At 48.7% G+C, this 19,103-nt stretch overlaps 1 protein-coding gene across 2 annotated transcripts in view; it reads left to right on the top strand.

Annotated features, from left to right (window-relative positions):
* Window positions 1-17,875, top strand: part of MELK (maternal embryonic leucine zipper kinase) — a 151,234-nt gene extending 133,359 nt beyond the window's left edge. For both annotated transcript variants that reach the window (XM_079926399.1, XM_079926400.1), the window contains exon 20: window positions 17,657-17,875. In XM_079926399.1, the coding sequence (XP_079782525.1) occupies window positions 17,657-17,817 (161 nt within the window). In that variant the 3' untranslated portion in view covers window positions 17,818-17,875. The remainder of the gene's footprint in view (window positions 1-17,656) is intronic.
* The last annotated feature ends 1,228 nt before the right edge of the window (window positions 17,876-19,103 follow it).

Below are 19,103 nucleotides of genomic sequence, written 5' to 3' on the forward strand. Positions count from 1 at the left end.
GTTGATGACAGTCCTTTCCTCTGCTTCCCTTGCAGAAAACAAACAAACAAAACATTTATTTCTTCTATGTTGAAAATAGTTTTTTTCTAGACAAAGTCCTGGTAATGGATTGTCAACTTATATATTCTTAAACAAGCAGCAGGAGGCAGAGTCATAACTGAATCTTGGCATCCAAGACCTGGGATGGATCCTAGTAGAGCCTGGTGCCACCTACTAGCTGTGGAATCTTGGGAAAATTACTTAACCTCTTTGAGCTGCAGTTTCATCTCTGTGAAATGGGGCTAATGGCATTTACCTAATGGGTTTCTGGGAGGACACAGCCTGGTCCAACACAGATGTGATCTTACTGTTCCTGTCCCCTCCATGTTCCTGTAGCAGGGACCTGGCTTGATCCTGAGCTGAGCCCATCTGGGTGACTGATTAGAGGGTCCTCCAGGAATCTGCCTGTGTACTGAGGAAGCCAGGCTGACAAACTCAGCATGGCAATAGGCCTGGAATCATTAGCAAGGAGGAGAATCTGTCTGAGAACTTTTCTCCTTGTCCAAATCCATCATGGACTCCTGTCTGGGGCCTGTGAGGAGGGAGTTACAGTGGGTAAACATGGAAAGGCCTGTTCTAAAAAAAACCTCTGCAAATCATTGGAACACAAGCCTCCTTGCAACACAAAACTGGGGGAGAGGCAATCCCCACATGGACACAGACAGGCTGTGGACCCCCTAGAATGTTCTGGCACATCCATTGTGGAGGTGGTGCCTCCCAGTGGACGGTGGCATAAAGGTGGCTCCGAGGCAGCAGTGTGTGTTCTCCTGTGACTTGGCAGGAGCTGAAGGAGGGGATGAAGTGGTAGCTGATAGGACTTGCTGGTAAAAACACATGAGTTTTCCAGAACTAATTAAGGAGGTGCTGGAAGCAGCTAGATGTTTGGAGTTATCAGGCAGAGTGGGCACCCTGGTTATCAGTAGTGATGTGTCTCCATTTTAAACCTAGAGTTGGGACTTTCCTGGTGGTCCAGTGGCTAAGACTCTGTGCTCCCAATTCAGGGGGCCTGGATTCGATCCCTGGTCAGGGAACTAGATCCCACATGCCGCAACTAAAGATCCCAAATGCAGCAACTAAAAATCCTGCATGCCGCAACTAAGACCTGGCACAGCCAAATAAATAAAGAAACAAATATTTAAAAAAAAACAAAAACAGTTCATGTGACTAAAGTAACCCAGGGTACACCATTTTCATCAAAACACTCTAAAAATGTGGTATATATATATATATATATATATATATATATATATGTATGTATATATGTGTATATATATGTATATATGTATATATGTATATATATATATATATATACACACACACAACGGTGTACATTAAATATACACAATGGAATATTATTCATCTATAAAGAAGGAGGAAATCTTGCCATTTGTGACAACATGGGTGGATCTTGAGGGCATTATGCTAAGTGAAATAAGTCTGGCAGAGAAAGACAAAGAGTGTATGATTTCACTTATATGTAGAATCTGAAAACAAAATAAAACAAAACAGAAAATGAACTCGTGAATACAGAGAACAGATTGGTGGTTGCCAGAGGCGGGCGTGCGTGAAATGGATGAAGGGGTTTAAAATGTACAGACTTCCATTTATGAAATAAATAGGCCCTGGGGATGTAATGTACAGTATGGTGACTATTGTTGGTAACACTATCGAATATTTGAAAGCTGCTGAGAAAGTAGATCTTAAAAGTTCTCATCACAAGAAAAAAAAATTGTAACTATGTGAGGTGATGGATGTTAACTAAACTTACTGTGATGATCATTTCACAATACATACAAATATCAAATCATTATGTTGTACACTTGAAACTAACATGTTATATATCAATTACATGTCAATTTAAAAATTCATAAGTATTTTAAAGAAAAAAAAGAATAACTCCAACTACATTTCACTGCATTTTGCATGGGCGTGTCCTCCCACCTCCCACCCAACGATTGATTTGCCTTCCCCTTTGTGGGGAAGTCTGTGCCCTTCAGTGGAAAATGATTTGGCATCTTTGATTTAGACTCACTTCTCCATTCTTTTCCTGACTGCATCCCACACCCCTCTGATTATGGAAAGATTGTCTTCTGGTCTCTGAATCATTAATTTTGGTTGTGTAGCTCTTGCCTGGCAGAGTTTTTTCTGCTCTGAAAAACTCTGATTGTAAATAGTTCAATAATACATGTCCTCCTGAGTTTAAGACTTGGGCCTATGTAATTGGAAATCTGGATGGGAAGCAAGTTAAAGCTGATGCCATAAAGACAGTAAAATAATTAATCACTTTGCTCCGTTTAATAGATTCAAGGGCACAGGAACAGCCTTGTGGCCAGGGTGAGTCCTCAGGAGTGGCACTTGCTGTCATGAGCTTGCCAGGTGCTGGGGGGAAGGGCCCCAGAAATCAGCACCAGGGATCGGAGGATGGGGCCACCCCAGGCTGTGCCCCCAAAGCTCACTGAGGCCCTGCTTGTAAAGCTGTCAAGCGTCTGTCACCCTCTGTTCCTCCCTCCCTCTGCCAGTGGCTTCCTGTCCCTGGATTCTGGTGTAGTGTGTATGTCCTCGTGCGCACACCAGCCTAGTCCAGCCCACCTGGCTGACCCCCTGGATGCGGTGCTCTGATTGGGATAATCTCTGTGCAGCTCACAGAGGACTTTTACATCCATTCTCTTGTTCTATTCTCACAAGGCTCTGTGAAGCAGGCAGAGCAGTTATTCTTTCCCTCTCTGCTTGTCCTAAGGGAAAACGGATGCTTGGCTGGGTTCTGGGGGAAATGGTCCACTTCACATGTATCTTTCTCAAAGTCACACCGCTAGTTGGTGGAGCCAGGTCTTGCATTCCCATCTGGGTGACTCCTCAGCCTGTGCTGTCTTGGCTCTGCCTCAGTGGCTCCCTGAGGGACCAGGAGCACAAGAGTGTGGGCTTGAGGGAGGCTGCTCCGAGGGCAGAGACCAGCAGCAAACTGGGGGAGCTAATGTTATTTTTGCATTTGTAATGGGCCAGGCACTATTCACTATTCAGCCACTTTGTCATATATTTCTCATTTATTCTTCAAATCACACTTTGAGGTAGCTGCTGTTATTGTCCCCATTTTGTAGATAAAGAAACTGAGGCACAGAGAGGGTGGGAAACTCGTGCAAGGACACACAGCTAGTAAGTAGTAGAGGTGGGATTTGAACCTGTGTTCATAACCATTGTACCCTGTGAGCTCCCTGGAAAACTGTAACTTGAGGCTGGGTTGTTCTCTTACTTGACTTAGTGTTTCAGTGTCGAGCCCAGGGCCTGGCACAGAGAAGGGGTTCACAAGATGTTTGTTGGAGGGCTGAAGAGCCCGGCTTGGTGGGGTCCAGCTGCCTCTGTACTGGCCAGCTTCTCCCCATCTCCATTCATTTATTCCTAACACAGTGAATCCTGATCTGGGTCGGGGCCCATCCTAGCACTGGGGGACAGTGGTGGACGAGCTCATCTGCTTCTGTGCAGGCAGGTGGAGTGCAGTGGGCAGATAAAGATAAAGCAGTGTGGAGAGTGCACTGATGGGAGCACCATGGGTGCCTGAAGAGGGCCATCTGACCCAGTCTAGGGCAGGCAGCAGGCCAGATGTGGTGGGAAGGGGACAGGCCTGTTGGGTGGAGAGGACAGTATCAGCAAAGACCTCAAGGCAGGACACAGCATGGGGCAAGCGAGAGCCACTTTCTGCTAAAGGAGAAAGTTCAGGGTAGGGGGTAGCAGGGGATCAGCGGGAGAGGGTTAGGGCCTTGGGTGCCAGGGTTAGGGCCCTTGATTTTCTCTAAGTAAGGGTCCTGACCCGATGAGGTTTTAGGAAGCCGGGTCTCGAAAGGGACTGGAGGTCGGGAGGCCAGCGAGGAGAGAGAGGGCAGCCACGGGAGCTCAGGCAGTGGCTGTGCAGGAGGGACAGAAGGGGGTATGCTGGGGCCTCACTTGACTTATAAACATGTTCATCCCTCCCCAACCCCTACCTGTGCCAGGGCCAGTTTTCGGCTTATTCTGCGGGTTGTAAGTGAGCTCTGGCGAGGGGCCCAAAGGGATGCATTTGAGACCCACAACCAGCTCCTGCCTTTCAGACCCTCTTGCCCGATGAGAAGGGCAGCTCTTCCCTTGGCCTTTTTGGTACTTGGTGCCTGAGCCTATCCAAGGTGACTTCTGGAGTGAGCCACTGGGCAAGCAAAAAAGGGCGGTTGGAGGTTGGAGACGCCCCCAGGCAGCGCAGGCAGTATGGGAGGAGGCCCCGGAGCTGAAATGAGCTGGCCACATCAGGGCTGAGCAGTAGGCTGCAGGGGAGGGCCCAAGCCGAGGGCAGACGAGGGCAGGCAATGCAGGACTCCTTTGGCTGTTTCTAGGGGTTTAGATTGTTTCCAAAGGACACTGGGAAGCCTCTGAAGATTTTTACAGGGAAGGAAAGGCCATGTGTTTTCAAAACAATCACTCTGACTTTGTGTGTAGAATGGATTGGGGAAGAGCAAGAAGATTTTTATTGGGGTGGCCTAGTTTTCTTCTTCCTGGTAACTGGTAACTAAAGGGAATTTGAGAGGAAGCAATGTTTAGAACCTCGAGCTGAAGGGCACTGCATCAGAGGAGGCCCAGTTTAGCCCCAATCCTCTCCGGAAATATATGAGCTCACTTGCGGCACGCAACTTTCAGGACTCATATATCAGGAGTGGAGAGAGGAGAGAAAGGACACGGACTGTGTCAAAAGCCACCCAGGCCTTCTGCCCAGGTGCCCCCCACATCCCAGTGCATTCCTTGGGTCCTGTCTGAGGCCTGTTTTCCTTTCCTATTACAATCCTCCCACCCAATTTCCCCAGCTGGGTTCTTCTCCAATCCTGGGCAGCTGTGGGACAGAATTCAGACGCCTGGGTTCCTCCATTCCCTTGTTGTAAGCCCCCAGCCTCTTGCTTTGATGTTCTGGTTTCTGAGAGGCATTTGCCTACCAGAAATCTGGTTACCTGGACCCATAGTTGAAACAGGGTCCAAACAGTCCACAGCAAGTGAAAAATATCCTGTCCAGCTGGCCAGCTGTGGTTGGACAGGAGGCTGAGTTGATGATGACCCTCCAGATTGTGGAGACAATGACAGCAGGGACCGGTCAGTTTCTACTTACCGCTGCATTCCCAGCACCCTGCCTGGAATGTAGCGGGTCCTTGGGAAATATTTGCTGTATGGAAGACGCTTTTACCATGTTTTCCTAACTCTAAGGTATCATCAACTATAAGAAACACTGTCAATTCACTTATAACTTTTCAGGAAATACAAAAGGTACACATGACATTAATTACGCACATCCATTGTAAGATGCATCCTGTTAATAGGAATGCTAAAATGTGAAGAAAACCAACACATGCATTTGAGAATCAGGAACTTGTGTGATCATAATCACTCTTCCATGAACCAGTTTGCACACCAACTCCTGTGGCTAATTCAGCTGTGCAGGGCCCATTGTTTTTCCTTCTCCTGCCAGTGCTTGCTTTTATGTAGCCGCATCCCCAGGCCTGTGGATTGCTCGAGCCCAGGTTTCTTTCCTCCAGAAAGTAGCCACGGCCCCCGGTCAGCGGTTGTGCGCAGATGAGCTCCCGGTGCTATCTTGCCGTGACTTTGTAAATGACCAGCTCCACAACATATTTTCTTTGGAGTTTTATAGGAGTAATGGAAGTGACATAAAACTGTGCAGCCAGATTCAAATGAAAGAACAAATGTACTTGGCCGAAATGAACAATTATAGGAAACAAAGGGAAAATAACGATTAAAGATCTTTCATTACAGCCAGCTAATTATCATGAGTTCTGGACTTAACTGTTCAGGCATAGAATTAAAAACCTTAATTATATTGTCACCTTTGTCTCTCAGCTCCCATTGCCACAAATGAATCCATTTACTGTAAGTGCCGCTGATGAGCAGAAATTGATGGCAGTCCCAGCGAGGTGGGAGGGGGGCCCGGGAGTGGAGGGGGTGTGCACCAGGCAGCATGACCAGGCCCGCACAGCTGGGAGGCATCTGCATTCCAGGACATTATAAATTAGAAACACTTTTAATGAGACAAATACAGGTTTGATGGATTTTATGATTTCTTCTCTCCTTCAAACCTCTGGCCTCTCGTTAAGTGATTGCGTTAATGGTCTTTGGAGACAGGCTGTGTGTGGAAGGACAGGGGGACTTCCCCTGCCAGGGCACTGAAAGGCTCTTCTCTGAAAGCAAGACAATTCCCGGCTGTTCTTCCAAATGGGAGCGTTTTAAAGCCCAGAGCAGTGAGTGGAAACATGAGATTACTTTGAGAGCGAGGGAAATTGGAAAAGAAAGCTGCAGGAAGGTTGGGGAGATAAAATCCTCAAACTAGCCAGTTGCTTGGTTTGAGGGAGCAGCTCAGTGAGAGAAGCCAGGCACAGCTACCGGAGTGGTCTGGTGGCCAATTCCTTGACTTCAGGGTGGGTAGGGTGCAGCTTGGGAGAGAGGAGCCCTAGAATTATAATCAAATGTAGTACAGATCTTCCTCAATTTACGATGGGGTTACGTCCCAATAAACTCATCATAAGCTGAATATATCATTAAGCCAAAAATGCATTTAATACACCTTACCTACCGAACAGCATAGCTTAGCCCAGCCTACCTTAAACGTGCTCAGAACACTTAAATTAGCCTACTATTGGGCAAAATCATCTAATACAGAGCCTATTTCATAATAAAGTGTTGAATATCTCATGTAATTCATTGAATACTTCACTGAAAGTGAAAAACAATGGTTGCCTGGGTACAGAATGGTTGTAAGTGTATCAGTTATTTACCCTCGTGATGGTGTGGCTGACAAGGAGTTGAGGCTGCTGCTGCCCAGCATCAGGAGAGAATATCATACCATATGTGGAAAAGATCAAAAAGTTGAAGTACAATTTGTATGGAATCTGTGTAGCTTTCTCACCATTGTAAAATAGAAAAACCGTTAAGTCGAAACTTCATAAGTTGGGGACCATCTGTATAGTGGTTATGGACACAAACTCAGGAGCCAGACTGCCTGGGCTTGAATCCAGGCTCCATCTCTTTCTGTATGACTCTGGGCAAATTACTTAACCTCTCTCTGCCTTGATATCTTCATCTGTAAGGTGGAGCTATTGACAGTACCTACCCAAGGATTAGAAGACTTAATATGTATAAAGCACAGGACAGTGCCTGGAATATCGTAAGAGTTACGTAAGTGTCACATATACCAAGTAAAAAACAGCCTAGAACTTATTTTTTTTAATTTTTATTTATTTATTTATTTTTAAATAGTAGGTCCTTGTTGGTTATCTATTTTATTTTATCTTTTTTTTTTTGTTTTTTTTTGTTTTTTTATGCGGTACGTGGGCCTCTCACTGCTGTGGCCTCTCCCGTTGCGGAGCACAGGCTCCGGACACGCAGGCCCAGCGGCCATGGCTCACGGGCCTAGCCGCTCCGCGGCATGTGGGATCTTCCCAGACCGGGGCACGAACCCGTGTCCCCTGCATCGGCAGGCAGACTCTCAACCACTGCGCCACCAGGGAAGCCCCAGTTATCTGTTTTAAATATAGCAGTGTGTACATGTCAATCCCCGACTCTCAGTCTATCCGTCCCCGCCTCCTTCCCCACCCCGGTAACCATAAGTTCATTCTCTTAAGTCTGTGAGTCTAAAAACAGCCTTGAATTTAAATATTGTCTCCCACTTAATGACAGTGTTACCTTGGGCATGTTACTTAACCTCTCTGAGCTTCAATTTCGTCTATAAAATGGGAGGAACCACCATGTGTACTTCAGAATTTACACTGGGGAGCCAATGAGAAATGGCGGGGTACAGCTGCTATACACTATTACTGTGTCAGCACCAGCTCTGCTATGATTGGATTTCGGGGCTGTGAGGAGAAAAGGCAGGTACACAGTCAGACAGAAAACCTAAAATTAGCTGAAAGCCATCTGCTGACACATCAGTGGCTGGGTAGGGGTTGCTTCATCTTGGGTGGGGATGTTTCTGGAGGCAGGCCCTAGGCGCATAGTAGGAGCTCAGGTGGCACGGTTGTTCTGACTGGAAATGAGTTGAGGTCTCTGGCCCTCCTGCGTATCTGGGGAGGGGGTGCAGGCCAGCCTTGGTGGCAGCACTCCTATCTCGTATCTTTGGGAGAGTCGGGAGCCTGTGTTGCCATGGTGACGTGGAGGAGTTAATGGGATGGAACTCCTCACAGGGCTGGTGGTGGAATGGCAGCAGTGGCTGCACGGTGTTAAGATGCCCAGAACAAAAGGGTGAGCACCTCGGCTGCCCAGGGTCATGGCCAAACCCAGCTTGTGGGGAGTTCAGGCTCTGCTGCCCAGAGAGCAGGAATGAGATTCGCTGCTGGCGGCCTTTCCTCCTGTGTCGGGCTGCCCCCTCCCCCTCCCCCCTCCCCTCCCCCCCAGGACAAAGACAAGGACAGGGAGGCAATGTCAGGCAGATGCTCAATAGGCTGGGCAGGTGGGGCTGGGGCGAACCAAGCAGAGACAGGAAACAAGAGGCAAGAGAGAAAATGCCCACGTGGGGTGCGTGTGTGAAGAGCCCCCCAACCCCATTCCTCAAGTGAAGGCCCCAGACAACTGGGTCCTATGGGTGACCAGGGGCTTTTATATCCTGTATCATACTTGTCTCTCCAAAAACCCTGGGGGTAACCGAAGTGAGGTTTATTATCTCCATTTTACTGATGAGCAAGCTGAGACTCAGTGAGGGGATGAGCCTTCCCCAGGGTCAGTGACAGAGCTGGGGTAAGACTGGGATCAGGTTCCATGTCTTTTTCCCTTAAAACCATGAGAACTGGAGTGACTGTGGGGTTGGCGGCAGGCTGAGCCCTGTGTTGCCCTTGCTCCAGGGCTTTCTGTCTTTGTGGCTCTGGCTTTCTGTGCAGAAGCCCAGGACTCTTCCTCAGGCCCCCAAACATGCCTCTGCCAACCAGGTGACTGCAGAGCTGCAGCTGCTCCATCAGGAGGTCCGGCCCCACCCCCTGAGCTGGCCCCCCGAGACTGACAGGGGGCGGGCGTGCTGGGGAAGAGCCGACTGGACAGCAGGAGAGAGCTAGTCCTCATTCTTCCTTCCCCGCTGAACTCCCTGTGTGACCTTGTATCAGCTTCGGGCCTCTAAGACTCAGCTTCCTCTTCTATAAAATGGGACAAACATGAGTTGCCTCTCACCTCACAGGTTGGCTGTGGATGTCAGGTTGTGAAGAGGCAGGAGCTGGAATGGATGGTGGCAGGTAGGGAGGGTTACCTGGTGCCACCACGGCCCCAGAAGATCAGAACCTGCCCTCCCGAGGACTCTTCCCCCTGGCTCTCCCCTGCTCTGCCCTACTGTTTACAAGCTCCTAAGACTGTTTCTGTTTACTGTTTCTCAGACTCCTAAGACTCTTGCAGATTTGAGTCTCTGTCAAATGGTCCTTCCATCTGTAACTCCCCGTCCCTGACCTCTCAATGCTGACTCCCTCTGTGGTGCTCTCCCAACCCCCGGGAACCGTCCCTCCTCTGTGTGCCACTGCTGCAGAATCATCTCTCAAGACAACCGAGATACTGTACAGCTCCGATTTCCCTGTTAATAGCCCCTCTCCTTGGTTAGACTAAGCTTCTGAAGGACCAGTGAGCGTTTGCTGAAAGCCCGATGCGTGTGGGCTGCACTGTGGTCCTCACTTTAAAGATGTGGAGACTGAGGCTCAAATTAGGCAAATGTTTCACCCTAGCGTCCCCTGGAGACAGAGGCCTCCATCTCTGGCCCCTGGTTCAGTGCAGAGCTTATCTCCCCCTTATTCATATGGTTGCCACTCTTGAGGCCAGGTAAGTTGGTGGGAGTGTACCTGTATGAATCAGGGTTCATTTAGTGGCACATAACACAAGTAACGTTAGCTGTTTAAGAAGAAGGGGATTTAAGTCAGGTCTCCAGAAAGGACTCTCAGAACAACACTGCAGACCAGCTGCCAGAGGAGCCCCTTCCTCTGCCACAGTCGGGAGACGGGGGAATGCGGGAGCAGCCACCAGCTATACCCACAGCAGAAAAGTAATGATGCCCAAGTTCTGCTACTTGGCATATGGGGACTCCTGCAAATACTGCTGCACCTGCTGAAGGAGCAGAAGCAGCAGGAGTACAGTCCTTGCCTCACCTTCACCTGCCAAATGCACTTAAGTGCATCTGATGGGCTGAACCTAAATCACACTGCACTAGAGCTACTTCAGTGCTGGAGCCAGTTACGACCTTTGGGGCTGGGGTTTCCCTGGACCCCTCCTGACCCACAGATGAGGAACTGATGCACAGAGAGGCAAGGTGAGCAGTGTGCCCCAGTAATGGGGACAGAGGCAAAATTCCCTTCTGTGACATGTGACCCCAGATGGCTATTGACCCCTCTAAGCCTCAGTGCCCTTGTCGGTAAAATCGCCTTCCTAACGGTGCCAACTCAAGGGTCATGATGAGGATTAAGAGAAACACAATCCACGCCAAGCAGTCAGCACAGTGCCCAGCACTCAGTATGGACTCAAAGAATATCTGCCTCGCTGTCATCACTGTCCGTGCTTCAAGCCCGTGTCCCTTCCGATGTGTCACAACCAGTGTGTCATCATTCCCTTGCCTCTCCTAGGAGAGGCTCAGGGCAGGGCTGCCCCTGAGCCCACGGAACCAACCATGTGTTAACCATTTAGATCCTGATTAGGGGCTGACCCTGGGGCCTGAGGAAAGGAATTTGCGAGCGAGCAAACCAAGCCAGGGCTTCTCGGCCTTGGCTGCACGTTGAGAAACACTGACTCCAGCTCCACTGGCAGAGATGGGATGTAATTGGTCCAGGATACAGGCCAGGCATCATGTTTTGTCTATTATTTATTTTACGGCTGCCCAGTGATGCTAACATGTAGCGGGGGCTGAGCCACACTGGACAAGGTGCTTTGCTGCAATCTGACTGGTTAGGACAGAGTAATAAGGCCCTTACATCTTACCTGTGTCTATGCTTGGCTTCTCAGAATCCTTGCAGGATAGGAATTAAGATCCCCTTTTTATGGATGAGGAAACTGAGGCTTGTGGGCTCTGGGTGACCCTGACCCATGCTCCTGGGAGGGCTGTGAGGAGATAGAGGAGGGAAACTCTTGTGGTCTTGCTTTGTTAAAATCCCTAGGAGGAATTTCCAGAAATAGAGAATCTTTGTCTAGATCCATTTACCTCCTGCAGGAGCTGAGGGATTGGACTGTCTGGAGGGAGCCAGGCTGCTGTCTTGCCTTCCTCTGATCCCAGCCAGCTCTTGTCTCCTGCTGCAGGGGACATGGAAGGACCCTACATGACTTCCATGGGGTCATGGAAGGGCCCTGCCATTCTTAGAGGCAGCCCTCAGCCTGCCCAGGCCCAGGCAGACAGGCCTGTAGTGGAAAGGAAAGCATTTCTACTTGGAAACAAGTGTAGTTCTTTCTAGGGGACCCTCTGTGTGGTGGCTTCTTGAACCCAGGTGTCCCCAGAGCAGGTTGTCACATGGGCTTGGCCCTAAGATAGGCTGCTTGATGCTCCCAGTGAGGGTTTCACCTCTCGTCCCATGACTGGGGCACATTCATCACATCGAGTGCCTCAAACATTGAAAGAGATGGGATTATAGATGGTGCCAGGAGAAAAATGGAGATTTAGCTCACGCGTAAATAAATTTATCTATTCCCAGGCCCAGGTCGGACAGCACTGGCTAGAGGAAGTCGTTTATCTCTTTGAGGGATGATTTTAGAAATACAGTCATGGATGTGTCAGTACTGTGCTTTCCAACTTCGAGGTGAGTTAGGAAGAGCCAACGTATCTTCCTTTGCCACTAGAAGACAGCAGGAGGCCCCACGGTGACCAACTGCTCTGCCTGACAGCGGGGGCCAGGCATCGGGTGCTAATTACCACAGGCTCTTCTGAATTCGAGTCTGTGTTGTTCCTCTTCACTTCCTTTTGATTATCTGAGGGCAATTTTGAGAGAGCTGGGGCCGAATTTAAGCAGAGCTGGTGCGCACATAATTACGTCTTCTCTCTGGGCTTAAATGGCTCTCTAGAAAATAGGCCTTTTTATTTATCTTCTCTCCTCTCCTTAAATTGTAGCCCAGCCCGAAAGGCATGGATTGATTGTGCATTTCCTTTGCCTTGGAGTGAGCCCGTTTATCACTTCTGTGGTTCTGGAAATAGGAGAGGAGGTAGGGATGCTGGGGACACGGCTCCTCCCACCAGCCTTTCCAGCCCACTCAGACCAAAAGCAGCTCTGCCTCCAACACTTTTTTTTTTAGTTAAATAAATAAATAAATTTTTGGCTGCTTTGGGTCTTCATTGCTGCACACAGGCTTTCTCTAGTTGCGGCGAGTGGGGGTTACTCTTTGTTGCAGTGCACAGGCTTCTAATTGCGGTGGCTTCTCTTGGTGCAGAGCATGGGCTCCAGAGTGCGCGGGCTTCAGTAGTTGTGGCACGCAGGCTCAGTAGTTGTGGCTCGCGGGCTCTAGAGCACAGGCTCAGTAGTTGTGACGCACAGGCTTTGTTGCTCCGTGGCATGTGGGATCTTCCCGGCCCAGGGATCGAACCCTTGTCCCCTGCATTGGCAGGTGAATTCTTAACCACTGTGCCACCAGGGAAGTCCCTACCTCCAACTCTTGATTTTTAAAGAAGACACTTACAGTTTGCCTTGGGCCTGGTAGAGGCAAGATATGTGTGGTGGGTAACTGGAGTTTTTCTTTATTTCCTTGTAAGTGGTTGGACCTTGGCCCCAGAACAGGTGCTGTGAAGGGTCAGTTTAGATGAAATAGGCTGCACCCATTAATCTCCTGGCCACAGGTGGGAGGTGGAGTCAGAACAAATGCGTCCTGGGCCCAGGAGGGGAGGCCACGCCCACATGCACTGTCATCAGTTGGGGACCTAGGAATTGCATCCTGGGACAATGATCTTCACCTGACTTCCCATCTGGCACTTAGTGCCAAAGCTGGGAGCAGAAGCTGGGTCACTGACACTCCCTACAGCATCCTTCCAGTCTCTCCTTCATCTCGACTTTGTCAACTTGTTAACTCCTTGACAACATCTGGGGGGAGGATCGGAGAGACAGAGCCCACCCTGTGCCTCGGCTTGTGCCCCTCGCTGATACAGGTGGCCCTGCAGGCAACATGCCCCACTCAGGGCACTATCAGTGGACGTCGGGTCAGAGTAAATAACACCCGCTAACTTGAACTGTTACTCTGTACACGGCCCTGGGCCAAGTGCTGCACCTCTGTTGACATCCTCCCTGCAGCTCTGCGACATGGTACTGCTATTATCCCCACTATCCAGATGCAAACACTGAGGCACCGAGAGGTGATGTAACTGGCCTGTGGCCACACAACTAGTGAGCAGTGAAGCCAGGATCAAACCCAGGCTACCTGGTGCCTCAGCTTGAACTCGTAACCACCATTCCAGGGAGTGCTGGGCCCAGCCTGTGCTGGGCCTTGGGGGATGTTTCCCGGGGGTCCCACAGCCACTGCCCACTTATCTCCCTCCTGGCCACATTCCAGCCTCTCCATTGGATGCCATGCCTGTGGTGTGGCCCATCCAACCACCCTCCACTCAGCCTGCAGGGACCATTCCAACACAGAGGCTCCCCACGCGTCCCTCCCTACCCCACTTTTATGGCTCCTAGTTGTCTGAATCTGGGTCCTCCTGACCCTTCCAGTCTGATCTCCCACCACATCTTTTATGAGTCCTAACCAGCCAAACAGCAGGGTTCACCACCTTTTCTGTACGTGTTTCCCCACCTCGGAGTCTTCATCCAAGCTGTTCTTCCTGCCTGGATGCCTGTTTTCTTTCCCCATCTAGCTCTCAATTCCATCACAGCTTCTCAGGCCCCGCACGTGGCAGGTGCACACCAACTGGGCGCTCTGTGTGAACGTTGCTTTGTTTGTAAAGGAAGTTTTTTTGTTTATCATTTTGGATCCTAAAAAGAATTCAAGTTCATTTAAGAACACTTGGAAAATACAGACAGTCTCTCAGAAGAAAGTAAAAAATACCCTGGAATCCTACATCTGCTGTTAATATTTTGATGTATATCTTTTCAATTTTTTTCTTTCATTTTTTAAAAATCGTGAAGTCTTTCAAACACTGACAGAATAGAGAATAAAGAAACATCTCCTGGGCGCCCACCCCCCCTTTATCAGTCCAGTAGTTTTTCTATGTATATATGCAAATTTAGTTTTGAACACTTTGGGATAATGGTGTACAAATTATCCACGCTATTTGAAAGTTGCTCGCCCCCCCAGCCCTCCACTTAATAAATCACAAATACTTTTCCATGGCTGAAGAGTAAGTAGTCTCTGAAAAGATGTACAATAGCTTATTCAGCTAACCAATCCCCTGTTTTTGGACATTTATAATTATTTAAAGCAATGCTGCACATCCATGACTATTTACTAAGAATAAATTCAAAGAAGGGGAATTATAGGGTCAAAGAATATGAACTTTTTGATGCATTCTGCCAAATGGGCTTTTCAAATAATTATGCTCATTTACATTTCCATAAGCAACATATAAGAATACCAATTTTAATGCATCTTAGCGAGCACTGCGTATTATCGTTTTTATAAGACAGTGTCAGTTATGAAGGAATGAAGAAATGAATGATAAGAGCCCTTTCATGAGAGTGACATGGTAAGGTCTCCTTGAGATGCTGTCATCACATTGCCACTCCCCTTGTGGCCAGCTCAGATCCCACTGCCTGTGTGAATGTGCATGGAGGAGGTTGGGGGCGAGGTGAGGCAGAGGGCTGACTTCCAGACCATCTCCGTGTAGCGTGGAGACTTCAACCAAGTCTGTAAAGTGACCATGCAGCCGAAGTAGTCACCCTTCTGTGGGCCAGGCTAATGTGCTCCTCCCTTGCTGCTTGGATCCATACCATACTTACTGCAGATTAGCTAAATGACCCAGCACAGCTGGGAATGAGCTTCTAGAGACAATTACTATGGAAAATGCAGCCATATTTTAGTGGGTACCACATGCAGGAAGCTCTTTGCAAGTATCAATATATATTTGCTTGCTTGACAAAAACATATCAAACCTAAGTCAAGAGATTAATCCAAATGATTGGACTGTAAATGATCCTTGGGCAAAGTGTGGTGAAAACTTGACCTTTTCGATGGTTGCTATCGTTCGGATTATGTTGGAGATAACCAGCCTGGCAAGACCGGCTGGTGGTTGGCCTGCAAGTTTATCTCGGTTAGAAATAGTCATGATACCGATGATGATAACCATTCATATTTGCATAGTATGATCTTGCTTGCTCTTGACCACAACCTTGGAATGCTCAGTAAGTGCGTATTTAAGAAACCAATTCATTCATTGAACAAATAATTATCGAGTGGCCTGTATATATTGGCGTTGTTCTAGGTGCTGGGGAAACAGTAGTGAATAAGACAGGGTCCCTTTCAGGGGAACTTGCAGCCTGGTGGGGCAGGACTGACCATAAACAAGAAAACAAGCAAATGGATAAGAATTCATGCATTGAAGGAAGTGCTACAAAGAGAAGGAAAGATGGTGCTGTGAAAAGAAAATATATGGGCAGTGGTGCTTAATTTTGATGGGTGATCGGAGAAAGAGGCTTCTCCAAGGAGGTGACATTTAAGTTGAAAATGGAAGGATGAGGAGAAGTGAGCCAGCGGTGAGCCAGGGTCAGAGGAGGGGGGTGTTCTAGGCTGAGGGGCCAGCGTGCGCAAAGGATGTGAGCTGGGCATGAGACTGGCAGTTCCCAGGAGCCAATGGGCTGCTGTGCAGGGCTGGGGTGGGGGGAGGCAGGGGAGAATAGCACGTTCTCAGGTGGGAGAAGCAACCAGCAGCCAGACTACACAGGGCCCTATGCAGCACGGCAAGGAATTGGGATTTTATTTTAAGGGGCAGATGGGAAGCCATCAAAGGGCTTTGCGAAAGGGAAGAACATAATCCAATTTACATTTTAAAAAGATCACTCTATGTCCTAGTTAGGGAACAAAAAATATTCTATTCATTTTGATAGCTGGTTCCAGAAGAATAGCAAATGTAAGTAGACAGGCTGGCAAGGTGGGGGAACCTTGGGTGGCTCCTCTGAAGAGCTCTCTGGGATATGAGGGCCCCTGTCAAGCCTGCAGTCTCTGGTTCTGAGTTTTCTTCTGATTTCACATCTCATCTCACAGTTTCTCTTTCTCTTGAGAGGTTGTCACTTGGTGTGATTCTTGGCCCAGTAAGATGGAAGAGCAACAAACGGAAGGAACGGAGAGAGCTGGAAACCTTTGAGTGGGTGTAACAGAGATGTCCACGTGCTCTTCCAGCCCAGGTCCTCCTGTGTGTGCATTTTACCCCAAAGAACAGCGTGGGAGCCCCTGGAGCACGGTGGGGGGCACCCTCCAAGGGGAGCCCCACGGTGAGCTGGACAAAGGCTTCCCCTCGCTCAGTCACTGGGCTCGGAGAGCAGTGACTCCAAGGCCAGGAGCAGTGACTCTTGGTGGCCAGGCTCGGAGAGCAGGCGGCCTGAAGTTCCTCTCTCAAGATGAGTGGGTGTCTGATTGGCTACCAGTGTCCTGCCTTTGGACCCCAAACGCCCCCCTGGTTGTCTCCACCACAGTTCCTTTGTTCCTACCACAACTTTCTTACTGTTCTACATAACTATCAATGAAAACACAACTGCAATGCCTTTTTGTGTTTGTAAACAAGCTGCAATTGTAGAGAAGTCTGGAGTGCAGGGAATGTGAAGGCAGGAAGATGAAGATACCAGCTCCCTTCAGGCTGTTAGAAAAGTATAAAGTTAAATATGTATTTAAGTGTTTAAAGGGACAACACTAAAACATTGGGAATAGAATGTACAACTTCCAAACTAGTAGTGGGGGAAGAGACTGGAGAAAACACAGCCCAACAAATGGTTAGATGACTTCCTATGTAGCAAGTGACAGAGAAAGGAGGAGAGAGGGAAAGAGAGAGACAGAAAGAGGACAAGCGGAATTCCAGTTCATAAACAGAACATGCTTATCCAACCACCGCCAACCTGGGGGCAGATTCTCTCAGGAGGCTGGTGGGTGGGGAGGCCATGGCGGGCGTCTCCAGTGCCCATGTGTGCCAGTCAGTAATATATACACCTACGTCTCCTTGATTTTAAACTCCTTGAGGGCAAGGTCAGACCCAGTTCCCAGTTCATCTCTGTTTGTTCCCAGCACAAGGAGGTTCAGCTGCTGAAGAAGGAATACGAGTGTGTGTTGTTATTGTTATTATCCAGCATAAGCTGTGTCTTTCCTCTTGGCTTGTGCCATCTTCTGAAAGGCGTGAATTCTGACCCCACTCTGAAGGAAAAGGAATAGAGCAACGCAGAAAGAGAATGTGAATGTGAACCTCACTGTGGGTGAGACCAACAGACAGAAAGCTTTGCGTTTGAGGGGCTGTGAAGCTTTCCTATCACACCGGCTTCCCTTGCTATCTCCTCCTCCCCCTCCTCCATCCTTTGACTTTTTGCTTGCAGGTTTTCTCACTATAAATCAGTTCCCTGAAAGGTACACGTGAATCTCCCCTTAGGAGTGTTAGAAACTCAAGCGCTTCTGTTCAGTTCTCTCCAGCCCTGAGCATGGGAACCATGTGAAACCTGTGCCGTCCCGGAGCTGTGGTGACAGTGGTAACATCTGTCGTTCTCAGGAGCCTTCTGGATGAGGCCTTGCAGGATGGCTCATGCCCACACCGGTGACCTCCAACAGAGACACACCAGGGAAGCAGGAAAGGGCCGTGCGGCAGGATCACGTTCTGGACTAGAAACTACGTCTGCTCATCACGCGACCTTTGCTAAGTACACCAACTAATGGAGCGCGAGACGTGAAACATCTTCACAGGCCACGTGGAAATGTAATTCAGACCCAGCCGGCGGAGGTCACAGTAAGTTAGATTAATTTTCTTCCTGCCTTTCCTTGCAAAGCTAACCTTTGCCTTACAAAAAAGTTCTTTAAAAAGAGATAAGTCAGTGTTTATTCGGCATTTGAAGGAGTTTTAATCCTAGCAACCCTGTTGGAAGCGTCCCTGTTTCCTTGGGATTCAGCTCAGGCAACTGTTTATTGATCCTTTACATCAGAAATAATTGTTCTGGGTTTGAAATCTGTCAAGTAGTGGAAATTCAAATTAAGCCGTTTGTGAAATTCTGTTTAATGAGGGTTATCAGCTGAGAGAGCCATTTGCTTGCAGCATTCATTGGTCTCATCTGTGTGCCCTTAGACGCTGTTGCATGGGCCCTTCCCTTGTTTGGGCATCTCTGCCCTCATCTACCTCATGGCGGTACTTGTCACTCTGCCAGGCCCCCACGAGTTCTCTTTCCATCCCAACCTTTCCATGTCTTTTCTTGCCCTTTCATTTTCTGTTCTTTCTCTCCTGTCCCACGTCTTCTGTCTCCTGTCCTCCCTTCCAGTTTCCTCTCTCTTTCTTGCTTTGGTCTGTATCCATCCCTGTCTGTCATCAACAAGAAGACCCACAAGCATTACCAAACTGTCTCCTTCCATCAGAGGCCTCTGAAACGCTCTAAATCTGTCTTCAACGTGTTGCAGTTTGACAGCATGACATTCTGAGTTATCAAAGTTTATCACCCATTTTTTTTATTCATAGACCTTTTTTTGGCTTGAAACTTTCTCTTTCACCTTCTATGGGGAGCTTCCTAGGCACTAGGTTGGGAGCTGATGACAGGTTCCCTCTTCACTGGCCCTCTGGGTTTTCTAGTATGTAAACTGGTGTTCTCTTAGCCCATGGTGCTCCAGACTGAAAAGTTCTACTGTTCATCAGGAAGCCTCCTTTTTGAGCACTTTCACTATCTTTCTGAGACTTTGTCAGCTCCAGGGTGTCTTGTAGAAGATGAGGGGCTAGATTGGAGAGATGCTTGGAGACAGATGGTTGTTGGGGCCTGGAGAGGCATGTGGGCAAGGGGGATGCTGGAGAAGTACGCTTTCCTCCTCTTCCTCCCCGTCCCCCTCCTCCTTCCCCCTCCATTACATCTTTCCCATCAACCCACAAAGCTTTGCTGATGCCCAGTTCCCTAAAGTCCCACATGAACTTCTTGCATGTGTGCCTTCATTCCTGTTTCTTCTAATTCTCTCAGCTTCAAACT

The sequence above is a fragment of the Stenella coeruleoalba genome, assembly GCF_951394435.1.
Source record: "Stenella coeruleoalba genome assembly, chromosome: 7".
NCBI lineage: Eukaryota > Metazoa > Chordata > Mammalia > Artiodactyla > Delphinidae > Stenella > Stenella coeruleoalba.